Source organism: Herpailurus yagouaroundi, unplaced genomic scaffold, assembly GCF_014898765.1.
Source record: "Herpailurus yagouaroundi ecotype Mexico unplaced genomic scaffold, PumYag 77, whole genome shotgun sequence".
Lineage (NCBI taxonomy): Eukaryota > Metazoa > Chordata > Mammalia > Carnivora > Felidae > Herpailurus > Herpailurus yagouaroundi.
The window spans coordinates 29035375-29057535 of record NW_024412388.1 but is presented as its reverse complement, the minus strand read 5'-3'; the positions used below and the strand labels follow the sequence as shown (position 1 = coordinate 29057535).

Below are 22161 nucleotides of genomic sequence, written 5' to 3'. Positions count from 1 at the left end.
ACAGGACGTAGGTGCTTGACATCCAAGGAGTCCTGGAACCAGCACACCTCAGCAGAGTTCTGTCTCGCGACGGTGACAGCCCAGCCAGGCTCTTATGGTGGGGTCTTAGAGTCCCCTCAGGGCACCCGGAGGAGGGTGAAAGCTGTGACTTCAGATCTGAGATTAGAGCTGCGTGGGGCATGTTTGGGAACACAGCTCTTCCTGTAGGAATGCGATTCTTCCAGGGAGCCTTGGAGCCTTCACTGGGATGATGTCGGGTCCAAGCCACACTAAGGAGAGTCCTCCTTGGCTCCTTGGGAATGCAGCTTGAGGTATTCCAACCGAGTGGACACATCAGTGCCTCCTTAGGTGTGTTCCTTGTGAAATTTAAATGAATGATGGAGTCATCTTGCTGCGCTGGCCCACCCGGATTGCCCTAAATTAAAGCTTCCTCTTCTGGGTTCACGGGCCTCCAAACTTTGGATTTAACTTACAAGGAATACTAAAGTGCAGTCTACAGGCCATAGCCTAACCATTAATAATTAGAGCTGCATGTGAGGTCTGGGTACCTCTCCAGTTGTGAAACCCCAGCCAGTTAGGGGTGTAGGGTCAGGGGTTGGTTTTCTGCAGAATAAGATGAACAAACCAAATCGGCGGGCAGGGGCCGAGGTGCAGGCAGCTCACCGGGGACCTTGTGACTTGTATTTCTTCCCAGCAAACATTTACTTTCTCAAGGCGGGTTTGACTCCGCCTTTGGCGCCTCCTCAACTGGGCAAACTGGGAAAGTAGGCGTGGTGGGCTAGGTGGGCAAGGATAAAACAACATCATATAAACCCAAATCTCCAAAATGAGCCACTAGAACTGCACTGGGGTAGGGGTGGTGAAAGACACCAAGTAAGGGAAAGACAGGCCCCAGAAGCCCAAGTTCAGGTCTAAGATGAATCGTGGACCAGGACCAGGGCGGGGAGGCAGCCTCATTTAGCCAGAAATAAGTGCCAGCGTGGAGCAGTGGCGGGAGGGCCGTTGCCTCACCTGCGAGGGATGGGGCAGAAAGCCTGACTGCTCGGGTTGGTGAATCCCAACGTTGGCCACGTACAGGGACTGTGCCACCTTCCGCTGCCCGGCCGAGAGCCTGGCTGCCAGACCTAGGTGTTCATGACACTGGGGCCACGTGTGACTTCTGACAAACGTGTGGGTGGTGATCAGGGGAGGGTATGGCTTGTTCACTCAGGAGACTAGCTTTTTTTTTTATTACAACGGGCTTATGACGGGGTAGCAGTGCTTGCTGAGACCCATATGGAAATTATCACTTCTTTGGTGCAATAATGCCTTCCAGTTGGGCCTGAAAAACAAAAACAAACTCCGTTAATTATTTGAAGTTTGCAGCCTAACAAATAGCTGAGAGGTGATAAAAGGCTCTGGGAAGAAGAATCCGACGCGGCCCCTCCAAGTGTTTTTCCCTTCATTCCCAATTCCATATTTTCTAGATTAGCTGATGTCTGGCTTGGCATACGGTCTTGCTACATTAGGAGAAACCGGAGCTGTCCTGGTTTCCATACAATAATGGCTCAGTGTAGAACATAAAGCATTGAAAAGGAAATTGAATAAAAGTTGTTGAAATAGTGGTTTCTCGTGGCTCAGATTTCAGGCCTGAAATGCTAAGTTAAACATTTGGCTCTCTGGTTTGGGATCCTGGGAGCTCTTGTGCTGGGACAAGAGGTTTGGGAAACAGCAATTTTTCAGCCACCGAGACAACTTGACGCCCAATTAGAGAGAATTGCTACCAGTAAGTAGGGAGCTGCCCATCTTGTATGTAAAGCTCAAGGCCCTTGGGAGTTATATACTCTGCTCCTCCAGCAGCCGGTAACATAATTTACTATCATGGTGTGTGGACAGATCTTTAAGTAGGTCTATCCTGGGGACTGCAAACACTGCTTTATTTGCAGTGCAGCTTGGAGCCAATAAAAATAACTCACTTCTAAAGAGTCCTTCACCCAGGGGATGACAAGGTTGCTTGTAAATGTTAGAAAGATGCCAAGATATTCTGCTCTGCTCTGCTCTGGCTGCGGGTACTGTAGGGGGAACTGAAGAACTCGGGCTGGTGATCAAGGAACATGGCAGATAAGGCACGCAGCTTCAGAGGCTGCTAAGTCAACAGATTCGTGGCCGGCTGTGAAGTGTCTAGCTTTTCTTCGTGAAACTCAGCAACGAGAGAATCTGTCATCCTGCACTAGCAGTTAATACAAGCCCTCTTTATCTCAAATGCCTGTCCTTGGTGTAGCCCCAAGAGGCCTGCCAATCCAAGAAGGTAAGCTTTCCGTGAGACTAGGGAGGGGAGGGAAATCCACCCAGGGGCCCCTGCGGCCAGGGCCGTGGGAGACGGCCACTCAACAACAGGTCCCCTATCTAGAACAGTGGTTCGCAAACTTAGGCAAGCACCAGAATCACCCGCAGACCTGGCTAGGTTGTTGGGCCCGAACCCCAAAGTTTCTCATTCAGTAGATCCGGAATGGGCCCAATAGTTGGTATTTCTCCAAGTTGCCGGGTGATGCTGCCGCTGCTCTGGGGGCACAGCCTTTGAGAACCTTTAGATCCCACGGAGAGCCTGGAGTTTGGGAGGCCTGGCCCCTATCTCAGCTCAGCTGGATAAAAGTAAACCACCGGCAAAGGGGCTTGGAGGAAAAATACCTACAGTTGAGTTCCTCTGACCACACACCCGGGCAGGGTTTCTGACTTCAAATGGTTCTTCTCCTTCCCTGCCGGCCCCAAATGCTGTGCCTCAGAGGGGGCTGCAGGCGGGATGGCACCCCCACGAAAGCCTGCTGAAGACATCCCGCCCACTCCAGGAAGGCTCCAGAATGCCAGCCGTAACGGGAGAGAAGTTCCACTCTGCCATATCCACCTCTCCTGGACGCTGGGCAACTTTTCCAAGGGCAACAAAACCATCCACTTGGAGGGGCTGAGGAGCCAGGCTGAGGGGTCGTGGAAATTCAGAGCCCCGCCTCCAGAGACAGAAGGGTGGAGAATCTGTGTAATGACCCCTCACCCTACATCCCCCCGCAACCCCCCCCCCCCCCAGCTTCCTTTAGTCCTTGGCAGTACATGTGGACAAGTATTCGGAGTCCCCTGCAGGAAACGGAGCCGTGGGGCCGGGGTGGGGGGAGTTTGGGGGAGGGGGCGGGCAGGAGCCCCTCCACCCGGGCCTGCACGGGGCTCACCTTCAGCTGCTGATTCGTCCGCTTGAGGAACTGAATCTCCTCATTGTGCTTCTTCTCTTCCACCTGTCTCCTCTCGCTTTCCCGCTTCTCGGTGGCCTCGCATTTGGCCTTCTGCTCGCTCACTTGCCTCTCCAGATCTTTCTTTTCCGTTTCCAATTCTGCAATCTGAGGACAGAACCTCCCGTCATCCTGGGACGTTGCCAAGAGGATGGGGCGGTGTGAGTGCCTGGGCCTCAGAGGGGACCTGGGACACAGCTGTCCAACCTGAGACGTGGCCCGGGTCTGTACTGCCACCCAGTGGGAGGTCAGTGACTGGCAAGAGGAGCCAGCTCTGCCGGACCAGGCTGAACCCCGGGGGAAGCGGGGGGGGTGCCCTCTGAGGGGATGGCACCCTCGGTCATCAGAATGTCGTCTGGAACGACAAGCATGTGACCCTGAGGTTGACAGAAGAGTCACAGAGGGCTGAAGCTCCAGGGTCAACCCCACTCACTTTCCTCTCCATGTCTGACTTCCCCTGTTCGGCCTGTAGCGCCTTCCTCATGCCAAAGGCCACGCTGCTCTCGTACAAGGTCTGGTAGGCGGCGATGGTCATGCGGATCTCGTCCCGGACTCGTAGCAACAGCAGTCCCCTCTCCGCACAGTTGATGGTCACCTCCCGGATCAGCTCATCTTCCAAAGCACACACACACCGAGGTCAGGAGGGCAGGCAGGAGGGAAGTACACCACGTCTCCGGCTAACCACCCTCCCTCCTGGGGAGGGTGCTAGCGTGTGTCCTCCTCACCTGGAGACAGAGGCCCCAGGAGCCCTGCCATACAGCCACTGCTCTGAACTTGGCACTTGGGGGCCCAGGACACAGGGAGACAGGTGCCCCCAGGTTTGTTTGCAGCCGTGAGGCCCCTCTCTTCCACCCTCAGGCAAAACCTCCAGGGTACTAGTCACGGAAATTGGACTTTTCAGTTTGAAGGTGATGACTGCTTTATTTTTTTTTTTTTTTAATGTTTATTTTGGGAGAGGGACAGAGAGAGGCAGAGAGGATCCCACACTGACCGTGCAGAGCCTGCCATGGGGCTTGATCCCACGACCTGTGAGATCATGACCTCATGAGTTGGACCTCAAGACTCGGGCACTCAAACGACTGAATCACCCAGGCGCCCCGTGACGTCTGCTTTAAAGCAGCAGGGAAATCCTGTGTGCCCTCTAGCTGGACGGGCTTGGGGCTGGAAACAGTAGGATTTAGAGCCTGCCCACCCATCTTTTCCGTAAATGCCGACCTGGAGAGCAGACCCTAATCATACTCACACTGAAGGGAGCCTGCCAGCCCCTGCAGCTGCCTCAGGGTTTGGAGGCAGTCTGAACGTCAGAGTCCACAGGGGCCAGTGAGTTTGGTTGGGGGACAGCCATTTGACACGATCACTTAAATCGTTCGTGACTGTCAGTTAACAGTAAGTTACCCTGAAATATTTCCCCGGCCCAAGGGCTGGAATATTGGTCGATGGATATGAATCTAGCACGTTAATTGTTCCGATTTAAAAAAATCAGCATATGCTTATTATAAAAATCTTTGAAAAGAAAAAGACTTAGAACGGAAGTTCTCATCTTACCTCCGAACATTTGCCGAGAGGTTAGGAACCGGGTTGTCAGGTCGGCGGGCAAAGAGCGGGAAAGAGGCGCGTTTGGCAGTTCCTGGGTGTGGGGCAGGTAGGGGGACACAAGACGACTCCGGGATGGGGTGGGCTTGCAGCTCAGGGACGCTCAGGGCTGGGGATTGTGCTCGAAGGGAAGGGGAGGGGGCGGCAGATGTGCGTCGGATCCCCCCCACCCCGACCTCCACCGCGCACGCCGCGCCACTCACCGAAGCACTGAGAGTACAGCTCCCTGCGCACGGGGCAGATGCCCGTCTCCCTGGCCTGTCGCTGCTGCAGCTTCCGGTCCAGCTGCTCCTGCAGGTGCACTACATCCATCCTGGTGCTGGGAGCGCTGGACACCTGCTGGATCCATAGCTGCGTGTCTTCCACCCACTCCCTGTGGCACAGACACAGCGAGGCTGAGCAGGCCCATCGACCACAGGGTCTTCGGGATACGAGCAGAGGCGGCCCTTTGAGCTCTCTGGCTGAGCGGGAGCGAGGGGGCAGCTGGGTCCCCAGCCCGCCGCAATCCTCTACCCCCCTCTCTTCCTTGAGGAGCCTATGGCTCCAGAGCCACACCCACTAAGCCACCTCCACGGGGCCCCTAGCTGTGGGCCAACTCTACCTTCCTACGTGTCCCCGTGAAAACATCACCTGTGTTCCAGATCTTAATCTAGCGGGTTGAGGACAGATTCATGGGCATTGTTGCTTGGCTGGAACAGAAGGCCCAGTGAGAATTCCCCCACTGACTTGTGGGGTGGGAGGCACAGGGCGCCATGAACCTTGCCAGCCAGAATGGGGCAGATGTGTGCAGTGGGGAGGTGTGTGCCTGAAGGTGTGTGCCTATGTGGCCCCCGCCCCCAGCCCCCACTATAGTAGACCTCGTGTCAGAGGCATGGCCAGGTTCCAGAACCACGGGGAGGGAGCCTGAGGGTAGAATCACTGTGGGGGGAGGATTTCCATTTACTTATTTATTTAAAAAATGTTTTTAAATGTTTATTTTTGAGAGAGAGAGAGAGCGCGCGCGCGGGAGGGGCAGAGAGAGAGGGAGACACAGAATCCGAAGCAGGCTCCAGGCTCTGAGCTGGCGGCACAGAGCCCGATGTGGGGCTCGAACTCATGAACCGTGAGACCATGACCCCGGCCGAAGTCGGACACTTAACCGACTGAGCCACCCAGGCACCCCGAGGATTTCCATTTTATTGATGGGAAAGAACCACCTGAAAAATCACCCCTCCCTTCTTTGACTTCCTCCATCTCAGACGAGACTGCAGTCTCTCTTTACATCACAGCCTTCGAAACCGTACTGTCAACCGATTCCATAAGAGTCATCAACAAAGCATGTCAGATAGTGATCAATGCGGCTGCAGGAGGAAGAAGCAGGGTAAGGGGATGGTGAAGAAGGCAGAAGGTGCTCTTTTACAAGGATCCGCAAGGAAGGCCCCCTTGAGGAAATCACATTTGAGCAAGACCCGAGGAAAGAGACAAAGGGAATGAGGTGGACGTCAGGGGAAGAGTATCCTTAGCAATAAGAACGGCAACCGTCAAGGCCCTGAGGGTGATGGAAGGTGTTTCAGAAGCAGTGAGCAGATACCCCTAGGGCATTCGTACACTGAACAAGAAGGAGAATAACAGGGGACGAGATCATGGATATGTGAGGGACGAGATCACGCCAGGGCTTCCGGGTCATTCTAAAGACTTTGGATTTTAGCCTGAGTCACATGGGAAACCAGTAAAGAGTTCCTGGTAGAAGACTGGCATGATCTGGCTTGTGATTTCGGGGCTGTTCGGAGGATACATCGTAGGGGCAAAGAGCAGAAGCAAGGTTTTCAGACAGGAGGCCACTGTAGGTGACAAACAGTGACGAGGAACAAGATGGTAGAAGCAGAGGCGGTGGGAAGTGGTTGGATTGGGGATGTCCGTTTGAAGGCGGAACCAAAACAAGTTGATGAAGGATAGGACGTGTGATGTGAGAGACCAAAAGGAACGCAGGATGGCCTGAGCTGCTAGTAGAAAGGAGAAGACTGGGGACGAGTAGGTGGGGAGAGGGATGCCTTGTGATTTCGTTCGGACATGCTGAAGGGTGAGATGTCTATGAGGCACCTTCATGAAGATCATGAGAAAGCAGTAGAAAGCAGGGTCTGGAGTTTCGAGGAAAGGACAGGGCTGGGGATAACACATTTGGGAGCCATCAGCATATAGATGGTATTTAAAGCCGCAGGCTTGGGTTAGAGCACTTGGGAAATGAGGATGGCAGAGAAGAGGTCCCCCCCATCCTCCCAGGATCCAGCCATCTGCAAGCTCTAGGAGTTCTGGGATGCTGGGAGGAAATCCTGGCCAGGAACAGAGACAGGGTGCCTCTTCCTAAGTTGCGGAGCACTGGAATGCAAAACCTCGGCTTTCTGTCAGCCACCGCTCCCACTTTTTTTGTTTTTTTTTTTTGTTTTTTACCTTGGGGGCAGAATGGCATTCAAGATTTCTTCTGCCTGCTTCGTAGGATCTGGGACACAGGATGTTGCGGGAAGCTTGGTCTTTGGTGGCTGTGGGACCGGACCCGAGGGTCCAGGCTGCTGGGGGCTGACTTTCAGCGGCCGTGCCTGAGAAGAGACAAGATAGGGCAGGAGGTCATTCAGGCACTGAAATCCACACCTCCAAGCCCTTGGGGTTGCTCCAGGTCTACTCAACACCCCTCCCCTCTTCCCAGCTCACTTGCCCCATCTCTCCTCTGGTCAGAAGTTGTGTCTTAGCTGAAGGAAGCCATGAAGAGTCTTTGGTCCCACCCTGACCCAAGGCTTGTATCCCCTGGAACGACGTTTCTGGCAAGGGTGCTCAGCCCTCTGCTTTCACGCCTCTAGTGATGGAGTAGTCACCACCAGATCCGTTCTTGGACCAGGCTACTTATGAAAAAGGGTGAGCCCCATCCATCTCTTTGACTTCCTTTCTCATCCTAAATCTGCCCTCTGGGGTCCCCCATCTGGGTTTCTTGTTCAGCTCTCCCATCCTCCTTCCCCCATCCCAATTCCCTTCTCTTCCAGTTGCTGCAAACCTTATCCCTCGGGATTCCCCCTCCTCAACGCGGGGACCTTTCTGTATCCGGAGCTTCCAGGCTCCCCCGCCCCCTGAGACGCCCCCTGAGACCCCTCCTTACTTTGGGGCTCCGCTTCTCCGTGTTTCGGCTCACCAACACCGGGGTGTCATACTTGAGCAGAGAGTCCGCAGGGGGGATCATGGCAGCGACGGGGGTAGCAGTCCAGCGGCAGCCCCTCAAATATGCGCCTTGTTTGCCGTCTCCATGGAAACCTCCTCTCCCGGCCTCCCGGCCTGGGCGGGGCCTCGCAGTGGGGCGGGGCCAGCAGTGCGCGAGTTTCCGAGCAGCCTTAAGGAAGAATTCTTGCGCTTAGTTTGTCAGGCCTCCTGCTCAGCGAGTCGCCTTGATACTCTTGGAAGCAGGCAAAACAGGAGTTCAAGTTCCTGTGCTTCATCTTGCTCGCACGTTGAATGAGGTGGCAGGTCACCCTCTCAGCCCCCCAATTTTGTCACCTGCAAAATGGGAGTCATGTGACTACTGAGTGAAGGGTTCAGGAGATTTCCAGAGGAAGCCATCTAGTGGGCCCAAGTTTTATTTATTTAGTTTATTTTTTTTTAATGTTTATTTATTTCTGAGACAGAGAGCATGAGTGGGGAAGGGGCAGAGAGAGAGGGAGACACAGAATCAGAAGCAGGCTCCAGGCTCTGAGCTATCAGTAGAGAGCCCCACGCAGGGCTCGAACTCACAAACCGTGAGATCATGACCTGAGCCACCCAGGCGCCCCTAGTGGGGCCAAGTTTAAGAGACTCTTAAAAACAGAACAGAGGATTGATGGGGGGTGGGTGATGGGTATTGAGGAGGGCATCTTTTGGGATGAGCTCTGGGTGTTGTATGGAAACCAATTTGACAATAAATTTCATATTAAAAAAACTAAAAAAATATAATAAAAAAATAAATAAAAAAGTATTTGTTTTGCGGGGACCCCTGGATGGCTCAGTGAGTGGGGTGGAGCGTGTGACTTTTGATCGCGGGGTTGAGTTCGAGCCCCACCATTGGGTGTAGAGATTACTTGAAAAAAATTTTTAAGCATTTGTTTTTAACTAGATGGAGAAATAATGACAACATAACAGAAAGTTCAAGAACAGAGGGGTAAATACTAATGATTTGCCCACTGGCTGCCAGCTGCGACTGTATTTCCGTCTCTTTTTAAGTTCGTGTTTCCAAAGATAAACGTAATCACAGTTTGCGCACAATTTTTTATCCCGCTTCATTCGTTGAACAAGTCAGGGATTCCTCTGTCACAGTGTGTAAATAGCATTGCGAATGGCGACAGACCACCGATCGGCTGGCTAAACAGTTTCCTCCTGGTGGGCATTCAGATTGCCTCCGTGTTTAGTAATTACTAATAATGCCGCCACAAACAGCTTCGAGAGTAGTTTTTCTCCAGAAGTTTGCTTTTGACACCTTAAAACTCCCGCCAACGGGACCGGGCCTGTACAGCCCCGCCCAGCGCCGAAGAGTCGCGATCACGTGCTTAGCTCTCCGCCGCGAGGGTTTCTGGGAGAACACGGACCCGGAAGCGGAAGTCCAGGGGTCACCCGTCATTTCCTTTAGTGAGAGGAGCGCAACGGCTCTCTTTTTCCTTCGCTCGGCTGATATCTCAGCATGAAGGAGGTAAAGAGCGAGCGGGAGCGAGGGAGCCGACGGAGGCACCGCGACGGGGACATGGTGGCGGCGGCGGCGGCGGCGGCGGTGGTGGTGAAGGTGAAGCAGGAGCGCCTCAGCCCGGAAGCCGCGCCTCCCGCCCACCGCCGCCCAGATTCCTCTGGCGGTAGCGCGTCCCCGCCGGCCGGCGAGCCGGGCCGCCCTGGTCACCGAGGGAACCGAGCCCGAGGAGGTAGCCGGTAAGTGGGAAAGCGCCTGGGACGGACTTGGGTCGGGCTCATTGAGAAAGGACAGGGCTAGCGTGAGAAACACACCTTGAATGCTGAGCGCAGCAGCTTGGATTTAATCCTAAGGTGGTGGAAGTGACCCGGTCGTGCTTGTGCTAAAGAATGTTTACTCCGGTACGTGTCACTTGCGTTAAGCGCCTGATGCCTAATGGGCAGGATCCCCGCCCCGTCCTTCATCCCTGTGCCCAGCACGTGTCCGAGTACGGCCCAGCAGATAGCATTGATCAAGTTGAAATAAAAGATGTGCCCCATCTGTCTACAAATGGAGTGCTGTCGTTGGCTTTCCACTGATCTGCCTCCAGATGTTTCCCGTCGAGAGCCTAAGCGACCTACCTGGTAGAGGTTTAGAAGAAAAATGGTCTCTTGATAGACCCGTTGATTTATTCCTTCAACATAGTTTTTACTGCCTGTTAAAGACTGCCCTGGATACTGGGGCCTCAAAGGTGAAGGAGATGGGCCGTGTCTGCCCTCGCAAAATTGATGTGCTCTCGCCTTGAGACAAAGTAACAGAAAATAGTGTCAGTTAGTAACCAGTGTTAGGAAGAGGTTAAAACAGGAATGGGCTAGAGCTTGAAGGCAAGTGAGAGAAGGCCTCTCTGAAAAGGTGCCATTTGAGTTGAGACCCAAATAAGAATAATCTAGCCTTGTCAAGATCCAGGCTGAGGAGACCCTACGTGCCAAGAACCTGAAGCAGAATGAACGTGATTGTTCTAGAAATAGAAAAAGCACAAACCGTCTAGTGATCAAGGAGAGTGTGGTAGGAGTGAGGTGGGAGAGGGAGGAGATAGAGCCAGGGACTTGCTGACGGGTGGAGGTGATTGTTGGGGGTTGGGGGTGGGGGAGGTGGGTAGGGAGCCGCTGGTGGTGACAGTAAAGAGAGTCAAGGGCGTCTTCTGGGTGTTTGGCTTGAGGAGCAGGGTGCATGGTGGTGCCAGTTACTGAGATGGCAGAGACCGAGGGAGGAAAGGGTGTCGAGGGGTGGGGACGCAAGGATTATGCTCCGTGAGGACGTTCAGCAGGCAGCTGTGTATGTGGGTCTGGAACGCCAGGAAGACGTCAAGGTTTGGAGAGTGGAGCCCCTGCCTCCTTTAGTGTGAAAAGCAGAGGCGTTCACAAATGTGCTGTTTGTGTTAGTAGGTAAGCTTGATAACTTGAAGTGAATTTGTATGGGGGAAGGGAAATTGAGATAAAACCCTGTGTGTGCCATGCTCTGAAAAGGTCCCCAGCCAAAAAGAAAAACAAGTCCTCAGGGAGAAGAAGCAAGTCTCCACGAAGTAAGAGAAGCCGAAGCCCTCACCACTCGACAGTCAAAGTGAAGCAGGTAAGTGCGCTGAGATGTTTTGCTACTAGGTGCAAATCTAGAGCCTCTTCCCATCATAACTACAGAGTGCTTTGTATGTGTTTTACCTGTACCTGTGATGGGCTTTTCTAGAAACTGGGTTTTTGTGCTTGTTTTCTGCTTGTTTATTAAGCTAAACTTTCTTGTTTTAAGATCCTTGTTGATTCACATTCAGTTGTAAAAAAGGAAACGCAGGGGTGCTCTCTTTACCTTGTTACTCCCGCTGGCACCGTCTTACGGAATTCTGGTACAGTATCACAAGGAGAATGTTGACGTCGCTGTGGTCCAGACGCGAAGCATTTCCGTCACCACAACGACCCATCCTGTTGTCCTTTTATAGTCCCGCCCACATCCCTCCCACCCTTAGCCCTCAAGTCCTGGCAACTTCTCATCTGTTCCCCAGTTCTATAGTGTTGTCACCTCAAGAGCGTTATGTAAATGGAGTCATACGCATCACCTTTAGGGATTGGCTCTTCTCACTCAGCACGGTTCTTCTTCGGAGATCCGTTCAGGTTGTTGTATCTGTCGGTACTTCGTTCCTCTTTATTGCTGAGTGACACCCAGTGGTGTGGGTTTAACCATTTGCCCACTAAAGAACATCGGGGTTGTTTGCAGTTTGGGGCTATTACATAGAAGGTTGTGATGGCGCGTTTGTGTACGGGTTTTTGTGTGGACATGTCTTCATTTCTCTGGGATCAATGCCCACGAGTGCAGTCGTTAGATTGTAAGGTCGTTGCCAGACCGTGTTCCGGAGTGTCTGGCTGCATTAGTTTGCTGGGGCTGCCATAACAAAACACCGCAGACTGGATGCTTGAAGCAACAGAAGTGAATTTTCTCATAGCTCTGGAGGCTAAAAGTCCAAGTTCAAGGTGTCAGCAGGTTTGCTTTCTCCCGAGGCCTCTTTCCTTGGCTTGCAAATGGCTGCCTTCTTGGCTGTGTCCTCACATGGGCTTTCCGCCGTGGGCTCATCCCTGGTGTCTCTCTTCGTGTAAGCATAGCAGTCATATTGGATTAGGGCTTTGCTGGCATTTAACTTAACCATGTCTTTAAAAACCTTATCTCAAAAAAAGAAAGAGAGAGAGAAAGAAAGAAAGAAAGAGAGAGAGAGAAAGAAAGAAAGAAAGAGAAAGAAAAGAAAGAAAGAAAGAAAGAAAGAAAGAAAGAAAGAAAGAAAACAAGAAATTGCACAAAAATGGTTACATTCAGAGGATGGGGTTGGGACTCGACATGATGCATCTTGGGGGTACACGATTCAGTCCATGACCGTGGCCGTGCTGCTTCACGTCCCACCGGTACTGTGCGTGACCCACTTTCTCTGCATCCTCCCTGCTGCATTCTCAGCACGTGGTGTTGACGGTGTTTTTGTTTCAGCCATTCCAGCAGCCGTATAACGATATCTCATTGCGATTTTAATTTGCATTTCCTTGATGGCTAACAATGCTGAACATCGTTTCATGTGTTCATTTGTCATCTGTATATCCTGTCCGGTGAAATGTCCCTTCGTGGCTTTTGCCTGTTTTCTAGTTGGTATATTTGCTTCCTTACTGGTGAGTTTGTAGACTTCTTTGTATATTCTAGATACTAGGCCTTTTTGGGTATGTGATTGGCAAATACTTCCCTTCAGTCTTGTATCTTGTCTTTTTCTTCACACAGCAGGGTTTTTCTCAGCAAAAATGTTAAATTGTCATGAAGTTCAGCTTGTCAGCTTTTACTTTTTATGTTTTATGGATCGTGCTTTTGGCGTCATGTCTAAGAACTTTATGCCTCGCTCTGGATCCCGAAGACGTGTTTTTTTCCCTACAAGTTTTACATTTAAGTTCATGATTTGAGTTTGTTTTGATATAAGGTGCAAGGCCTGGGTTGAGGTTCATTTTTTGTCTTGCCTTCCTTGAATTGCTTTTGTTCCTTAATCAGTTGGGGGTATGTGCATCGGTTTATTTCTGATTCTGTGTTCTGTTCCACTGATCTCTCTCATTCTGCCAATACCACACAGTCTTGATTATTGTCACTATATAGTAAGTTTTGAAATTGGGTAGATGGATTCCTCTTTGTTTCTTCTTCTTAAAAATGGCTTAGCTTTACTAGTTCCTTTGTCTTTCTGTATAAATTTTAGAACAATCTTGTCTGTGTCTAAAAAAAAAAATCTTGCTAGGATTTGGATAGAAATCACATGAAGCTGTATTTTGGGAAGAATTGGCTTTTTACTAGATTGACTCTTCCAATCCATGAACACTGTACGTGTCATTTGTTTGGATTTTTTTTTTAATTCTTTTAAAGTATGTATGTATGTATTTATTTTGAGAGAGAGCGCATGCATGCACGTGCACATGCACGAGTGGGGGTAGGGGAGAGAGGGTAGAGGAGAGAATCCCAAGCAGGCCCCACGCTCAGCACGGAGCCCGACTCAGGGCTCAATCTCACAAACTGTGAGATCGTGACCTGGGCCGAAACCAAGAGTCATGTGCTCAATGGACTGAGCCACCCGGGTGCCCCTATTTAGATCTTTGATTTATTTCTTCCACATTTATAATTTTCAGCATTCAAGTTCTACGTAAATTTTGTTAGATTACACAAAGTTTTTTCTTTGGTGGAGTGATGGTGAGTGATACTTTAAACTGCAGTCCACATGTTCTGTTTGTTGCTAATATATAGAAATATAATGAGTTTTTGGGGTGCCTGTTTGGGATTCTCTCTCTCTGCCCCGCCCCCTGCTCATGTTGTGCTCTAGTGTTCTCTCTCTTTCTCAAAATAAATAAACTTGAAAAACATGTATGTATAATTGATTTTTGTGTTTTTGTTATATCCTGTGACCTCATTGAACTCAACTTCTTTATTCCAGGAGGACTTTTTTGTAGATTCTTGGGTTGTTTTTTTTTTTTTATATAGACCATCATATCTTCATATAGAGGCAGTTTTATTTGTTCCTTTACAATCTGTATGTGTTTTATTTCCTTGTCTTGCCTTATTGCATTAGCTAGGACTTCCAGCACTATGTCGAATGAGAGTAGTGAGAGCAGACACCCTTGCTTTGCCCTCAATCTTGAGAGACAAGCATTCAGTCTTTTTTAAAGAAATTCTGTTAACAGCATGCAAATAGGCATTAAGAAAATGTATTTTCGTGTTAATTTGACAGGCTATGGGTCAGCTTTCTGCTACCTTAAAGATATAAAGCCAGGCAGCCTTGATGGTCTGCATATAAATTGATCAGGCCCTGCCCTAGCTGTCTCAGGATACAGCCACGAGAACCACATCACCCATACTAGGCCTGTCAAACCGCTTGTACTTTTTCAGGTTTTTGTTTTCTTCAGTGCACAACTGGCAGCCCTTTACCTGTGGTTTCTAAATGAACATTTTACAATAAATCCTGAGACTTTTATTTATTTTTTATTGTTTTAGTGTTTTTTATTTATTTTTGAGAGAAAGAACGTGAGTGGGGAAGGGGTGGAGAGAGAGAGGGAGACAGAATCCGAAGCAGGCTCCAGGCTCTGAGCTGTCAGCACAGATCCTGACGTGGGGCTTGAACCCATGAACCGTGAGATCATGACCTGAGCTGAAGTAGGACACTCAACCGACTGAGCCACCCAGGTTCCCCAAATCCTGAGACTTTTAGAATGGAACTTTGCTGGGGCACCTGGGTGGCTCAGCCAGTTAGGCATCCGGCTTTGGCTCCTGTCACGATCTCACAGCTCATGAGTTCGGGCCCGTGTAGGGCTCTGTGCTGACAGCTCACAGCTGGAGCCTGCTTCTGATTCTGTGTCTCCATCTCTCTCTGCCCCTCGCCTGCTCATTCTCTCTCTCTCTCCCTCTCAAAAATACATAAAAACATTTAGAATGGAACTTTTCTGTGCTTATTGTTTTTGAAGTATCTTTATTTGCTTATCTGTGCTAACTTCCCTCCTGACCTTAAATTATCTCTTTAAAAGCTAATTTCTGTGTATTAATCAGCTGGAAACTTGGAAGTGACTTTCAAGCAAAAGGGCTTGACAGTTGAAACTAAGTGACTTTCACATGGGTTAATCCTAAGGAGGAACGCACACGGCCTGTGACTTAGGCATGACTTGTGCTTGCAGGTATTCTTTTCTCCACCACTGAATGACCATTTAATAAATAAATTTATCGATTGCATGCTCATTGTAAGAACACCCAAGTATGTAAAATGAAAGGTGAGAGTATGGCATATGTAATGTGTGGTTACTTCTCCTGTTATCCCCAATTGCAGCCCCCAACAGAAAAATCACCTGAGTCCCCAGAGGCAACCATTTTATTTCTTACTTATTTTATTTTCAATTTTTAACTTTTTAAATGTTTATTTAGTTTTGAGAGCGAGCGAGAGAGAGACAGAGCGTGAGCTGGGGAGGGGCAGAGGGGGGTGGGGGGGGAGACACAGAATTGGAAGCGGATTCAAGGCTGTGAGCTGTTAGCACAGAGCCCGACATGGGGCTCAAACTCCCGAACTGTGAGATCATGACCTGAGCCAAAGTTGGATGCTTAACTGACTGAGCTACCCAGGTGCCCCCGAGGCAACCGTTTTAATAGTTTGATGTTTATTCTTCAAGACTCCATTACTTTTTTCTTTTATGTTTTAGTATGTGTCTTAACATGCAATTGTTTGGGGGAGGGGCAGAGGGAGGGGCATAGAGGATCCGAAGTGGGTTCTGTACAGACAGCAGAGAACCCGACATGGGGGCTTGAACTCATGAACCACGAGATCATGACTTAAGCTGAAGTCAGACACTCAGCTGACTGAGCCACCCAGGTGCTCCCATAGAGTTTTTTTGTTTCTTGTTTTAATGTTTATTTTTGAGAGAGAGAGAAAGAGAGAGAGAGAGTGTGTGTGTGTGTGTGTGTGTGTGTTTGAGCGGGAGAGGGGCAGAGAAAGAGGGAGACACAGAACCCGAAGCAGGCTCCAAGCTCTGAGCTCTCAGCGTAGAGCCCAGTGCGGGGTTCAAACCCATGGACTGCAAGTTCATGACCTGACCCCAAGTGGGACGAAGTTGGATCATGAACTGACTGAGCCACCCAGGCACCCTGCAGAATTTTTAATTAAAAAATGGAACCATATTATATATACTATACTGCTTATCAATAATTGAAATTTTAGTTATTTTGTATTATCTGGTTATGTAATTTGTCATATTTTTTTCTTTAGTTTTTGCTAATTTTGCTTGGTCCACACGTATTTGAAATGAAGACTGAGAATTAGTCATTGGAATAGTGCATGTATACAGCCTTATGGGAATTAGAATTCACAGGAGGTGGGGGTGATGACCCAGAGTCTGTGGCTTGTTATGACTCATTTAATCAGGGATAAAGGACATAATGAGATTAGTCCTGGCAAATGTACTCAAGGTAAGTGGTGGTGGCAAGCTTGTGAATATCTTAAGGTAGGAGGGATAGGCATTGGAAACCCCCTCTTGATGCTTGTCTTGGAGGCTAAAAAGTCTCAAAAACCAGAGTCCTGCTCGGAGTAAGCAGGCCCACTCTTGAGAGTGGGCGGCCAGGAGAAGGCCTTGGGAGCCCGGGAAGCAGTGAGAACTCAGTGCTTAGGTGTACCTTTTGACCCTTTTCCGGGTGGGGTAGCCTTGCTTATAGTGTGCGGGGCTCTGTCTTGAACTCTGATGCTTTGGTTATTAGTAAGGATAAGCTTGTTATATTCACGTGTTCATTAGATAGTTACTTGTTATGAAAATTACGTGTTAATATCTTTTGCCTATTTTTTTCTGTCGAATTATTTGTGTTACTGATTTATTTTTTTAATGATATATTAATAGATGTTATATGTTTCAAACAGTTTATATCAGGCTGATTTTCAATACTGAGTCTTTTTCAAGAAACCGTGGTATGTTTCTTCATTTTTTCAGGTTTTTAAAAACCATCTATCAGTAAATTTTTATAGGTTTCTTTTTACATGCCTTGCATATTTCTTAAATGTATTCCTGAGTATTGAATATTTTTTATTATTGTTGAAATGAGATCTTTTAAAATTATAATTACTTTTTTCTCATTTTTGACACGAGGAAACTGGCTTTCTTTCTTCACATGTTTATCTTGTACGTGACTACTTAACTGTCTCTGTTAGTTGTATTTTCTGTATGTGCTTCCTTACAAGTTTGCCAATAGCTCCATTTATTTCTAGGGCTCTGAACTTGGGCTTGCAGTGTTAGAGCTGTAGTTGGTGACAGCATGGAAATAGTCCGTGTAGCCTTGCAAGGGAACATAACCACCGCTGCCCACCTTATTTCTGTGGGACATTTTGCTCTGAGTGCCAAAGTCCAAATCACAAATGGCTTTTTGAATGCAGCTTGTTCACAGGTTGTGGGCTGCCTTTAATTTACTGGATCTTTTTGAATTTCAGGAACGCGAGGATCATCCCCGGAGAGGACGGGAAGATCGGCAGCACAGGGAACCATCAGGCCAGGAACACAGGCGAGCTAGGAATAGCGACCGTGACAGACACAGGGGCCATTCCCACCAGAGGAGAAGCTCTAATGAGAGGCCTGGGAGTGGGCAGGCTCAGGGACGGGACCGAGACATTCAGAACCTCCAGGCTCAGGACGCAGAGCGGGAGTTTTACAATGCCCGACGACGGGAGAATCGCCAGAAGAAGGAAGTTAGTGCCGGCGGTAACGAGCCTCAGGAGTTGGCTCCCCGACCTGGTGGCAACAGTAAGGACAAAGAGGCGCCCGCTAAAGAAAAGCCAAGCTTTGAACTTTCTGGGGCACTTCTTGAGGATACCAACACTTTCCGGGGTGTCGTCATTAAATACAGTGAGCCCCCAGAAGCACGGATCCCCAAAAAACGGTGGCGCCTCTACCCCTTTAAAAATGATGAGGTGCTTCCCGTCATGTACATCCATCGGCAGAGCGCCTACCTCCTGGGCCGGCACCGCCGCATAGCGGACATCCCAATCGATCATCCCTCCTGCTCAAAGCAGCACGCGGTCTTTCAGTATCGGTGAGTGTTTGTAGGAAGAACCAGGAGTGTGGGTAGACGCCGACAGTGTGAGGATTACTAACATTTGTGTACACGTGCTTGCGGCAGAATGCCACACTCCTCGGATCTAATCTTTGTCTTAGATTATGAGAATGTGTGTGGCATCTGTGTTAGCCGCGTCTGTATTTGGCAGTTTGTGGAGTGCGTCTGTTACCGTTTGGTGCTTGTGACAATCCTGTGAGGAGGACAGGTCACACATCAATATCCCCATTTGACAGGTGTGAAGACTGAAGGTCAGCTTCAGAGTTAGCGCCCTTGACGCTGGAGTCAAAATGCACTGCTTTATTCCCGTTGGGACAGGAGATAAGATAGGTTGAAACACGGGTGAAAGAAGCATCGTGTTGATTATAAACAGCACAAAAGTGTTTCTTCTTTTTCTTGTTCTTTTTAAATTTTTTAACGTTTATTTATTTTTGAGAGAGAGAGAAAACGAGCAGGGGAGGGGCAGAGAGGGAGACACAGAAACCGAAGCAGGCTCCAGGCTCTGAGCAATTGGCACAGAGCCTGACACAGGGCTCGAACCCATGGACCATGAGATCATGACCGGAGCCAAAGTCGGATGCCCAACCGACTGAGCCACCCAGGCGCCCCTAAAAGTGTTTTTTCTCAATCACAACAAGAGGTCTTGGATTCTGATGTTAAACTTTTGATCTGCCATGAATTTCCCGGTCCACTCCCTCAGCAACCAGTTCCCACCTTTTCTACTAAGTATATTTATTAACTTGCTCGTAATTTCAAAATCCAGGGCCATAGCATCCCCTTGATTTCCTGGAGTTGACTCGAACTGTGTTCAAGCCAGGTAATTGACATCCTGTGTGTAGGCTGTGTTAGGAAAATAACGGGAGGGCCTCGAGACGGGATTTTGCTCACAGGTTTCTCTCTTTTATCTCTGCTAGGCTTGTGGAATATACCCGTGCTGATGGTACAGTTGGCCGAAGGGTGAGGCCCTACATCATTGACCTTGGCTCAGGCAATGGAACATTCTTGAATAACAAGCGCATTGAGCCACAGAGATACTATGAACTAAAGGAAAAGGACGTACTTAAATTTGGGTTCAGCAGCAGAGAGTATGTCCTGCTTCACGAGTCCTCTGACACCTCCGAAGTAGACAGGAAAGAAGATGAGGATGACGAGGAGGAGGAGGAAGTATCTGACAGCTAGCAAACTAAGAACCAACCCAAACTCTGGAGAGACCTCTTCTTTCTTTGAAGGTTTTGGGATTGACTCAGAGAGTACAAGGGTGCTCTCTGTAATGCCTCTTATTGCCTTAAGTCTTTCCTCTGTTGCTGACCAGCGTATGTTCTAGTATAAGAAAACTGACCTATGTTTGGTTGAACTTTTTCCTGTGGCACATCAGCCACTCGCCTATGGGCATTTGTTTTCAGAACAGTCTCACCAACACATCGTGTTTCAGTAGAAGCATTGTGGCTTTAGTTGGTGCTTCCAGAACTGCTGCCTAGGAGACTATAAACCCTTGGATAAAGGGGAACTGTGGCTTGTTCTCTTTGTACAGTTACTTTATTTATATAGCTGTTAAGCTTTGTGGACTGGGTTTGTTTTTGTTTTGGGGGCAACCCCCTGAACAGAGAATCTTACTAAGCTTTGGTTGTCACCAAAACAGCCTCCAGTATATACCAAAGCTTTGACCTGGTTGAGCTCTTGAGTCACAGAGGTTGATTTTTGCACTTCATTTGGGGGGGGGGAGGGGTGGGAATGTACCACATGACCTCATTATTGATTATTGGACTTGAACAGATGCTTTATGGAACCTGCTTCAGCATGGACTGTATAGGAAGGTCCTGGCTTCTGCCAGTGGGTGCGGATGTAATGTCACAAGAAGCTGAACTGGAGCATAGATCTGTTTCTTGTGAAGAGTTCTGATTTCTCCATAGAGCATGTACAGAACAATTTTGATCATCTGTTCAACTTTGCATTTTCATTCAAATGTTATCTCCTTCCTTCTTTGCAAAACAGTGTCAGTTTCGTAGCAGGGTCCTTGCTTTATTCTAACAACATATGTATATGTCTAAAGGAGGTTGTGTAGTTTACACATTTCATCTTTTCAAAAACTGTTCAGAGAGGTTGTATTTATCTTCCCAAGGCCAGAAAGCAAGGGAATTGCCCTGTTTCCTAATTTTCCACCAGAGGAATATGTGTAAGTAGCAGAGTCCTAACTACTTGCATATATCGTGTGTTTGTGCGTATGTGTGTATATATAACATTGCGTGTGAAAGAGCTGCATATTGATTTTCATATGGGAATGTTTTGTGACACGTAAATGTAATACTACATTATAGGCAAAGGCCTCCCTGCATTTGAAGAGCAGGTTTTCATTTATATGTATTTTTGGGATAAAAAAATAATAATAAAATTTGTAAATACAGCCCCATTTCAAAAGGTTATCCTTTCCTAGCATAGAGGGCCTTGTGTTTATAGGGCCATTTGCAGCTACGGGAATCTTAGTATTTGTGAGGTAAAAATAGCTAGTTGCAGGGGCTGACTTGGGAGGGGCAGGGGTGACACCAGGAAGAGTGAACTTGGGACCAGCAGCAGCTCTGCAAGCCAGACCCTCACATGTCAGCGAGTGAGTGCTAGTCCTGTTGAAGCAGCAGTGTTTTCTGAATTGGCAGTGAAGGGGTTTTCCTTTCCAGAACAGTCCGTCGGGGCAGGTTATACATAGGAGGTCTTGCCCCAGTTGACCCCTGTCCTGCTGTGTTGCCCTCAGGTGGTCACCTGGCGGGAGAAAGGAGCGGCAATGCAACTTGGTGCTGCCGTCTGCCTTCCTCTTTGAAAAGTATGATGTTGTTAGATTGTCTTCTTCACCATTGTTTTTCCGTTGAGGTCCCACCTACCCATGTGGACTTGGGGCTAAGTGCTGACTAGTGTGGAGGAGGGACAGCTGACTAACATTTATGCAAAAGAAAGGAGATGTTCCCTTTAAAAGAAAGGAGATGAATACGAAAGGAGGTCAGTTAGATGTAGGGAAGCTCTAACATCGAAAGAGCAGTTAGCATTCCCTCTGCCGTGTGCTCCACCCTGGCCCCTGGCCACGGTAACTGCTACCTTCCCAACTTTCCTATCTGCCATAGACCCCTAATTGCACCTGTGCCCGTCTCAAAGGTAGGTTTTGTTTTGATGGATCCAAACTGATGGCTTTCTCTTGCTGGGATTAGGCAATAACCTGGCCTCTAGGGCCTCCTGTTCAGTTTGTGCTCCTACTACTGCTTCTAGGTAGCCTTGGGCTTCGCTGGAAACACCATCGTTCTGGGCAACATGATAGATGGCCACTTTGCCTATGTTCTTCAAGAAGGGGTCCCAATTGTGAAGTAAACTTGCTTTAGCAGAGGAATAACTTTCTGCATTCAGAGATTCTTAATGCCAAATATCTGGGCATCCTTTTGAATTTTAATTCCTTTAAGCCTGGGTGGCTTAGTTGGTTGTCTGACTCTTGATTTTGGCTCTGATCATGATCCCAGGGTCATGGGCTTGAGCCCCATGTCAGGCTCCACACTCAGTGTGGAGCCTGCCTGGGATTTTCTCTCTCTCTCAATCTCTCTCTCTCCCACTGCCCCTCTCTCCAGCGTGCTCTCTTCCCTCTCTAAAAATATACATGTATATTTTTTTATCTCCCTCTCTCTCGCTTTCTGTCTCTCTCAAGAGACCCGGCCCATCTCTAAAACCAGATATCACCAGCGGACTTCTCATTTGAAGTTGACATAATCCTAAAGCTTTCCTCTTGCAACTTCTTTATTCTCCACCTATTCTCCACCTTGGCTGCAAATCATCGCTGTCAAAATCAAGCCATCTGCAAAACAGCCCTTTGTTTCTGAGCCCCTCCCGTAAATCCTCTCTGATGATCTACAGTTCTGCTGTGGTGTAGGACAATCTGCAGATTTTCCCCATCAAGCCTCTCCCTAGGCCCCTAGTTCCCTATTAGTACATGGACAAAGGACCCCTCGCTCGTTGAGTGCACCTGGTGATGTAGCTTTCAAATACTTTGACTGTAACCTGGTGATAAGTAAAAGA

General features: G+C 48.9%; 2 protein-coding genes across 2 annotated transcripts; one reads left to right on the top strand and one right to left on the bottom strand.

Moving 5' to 3' along the window:
* Positions 1 to 1198: 1198 nt before the first annotated feature.
* DNALI1 (dynein axonemal light intermediate chain 1) lies at positions 1199 to 8335 on the bottom strand. Its single transcript, XM_040469586.1, has 6 exons — positions 7972 to 8335; positions 7275 to 7420; positions 5051 to 5220; positions 3688 to 3866; positions 3198 to 3362; positions 1199 to 1321 (listed from the first exon to the last, which is right to left on the bottom strand). Exons 1-6 carry the CDS (start codon positions 8050 to 8052, stop codon positions 1286 to 1288), a joined length of 777 nt encoding a protein of 258 aa, XP_040325520.1. The 5' UTR covers positions 8053 to 8335; the 3' UTR covers positions 1199 to 1285.
* Positions 8336 to 9443: 1108 nt separating this feature from the next.
* On the top strand, positions 9444 to 20524 carry SNIP1 (Smad nuclear interacting protein 1). The gene is made up of 4 exons (XM_040469579.1): positions 9444 to 9755; positions 11022 to 11124; positions 17498 to 18096; positions 19032 to 20524. Exons 1-4 carry the CDS (start codon positions 9517 to 9519, stop codon positions 19294 to 19296), a joined length of 1206 nt encoding a protein of 401 aa, XP_040325513.1. The 5' UTR covers positions 9444 to 9516; the 3' UTR covers positions 19297 to 20524.
* The last annotated feature ends 1637 nt before the right edge of the window (positions 20525 to 22161 follow it).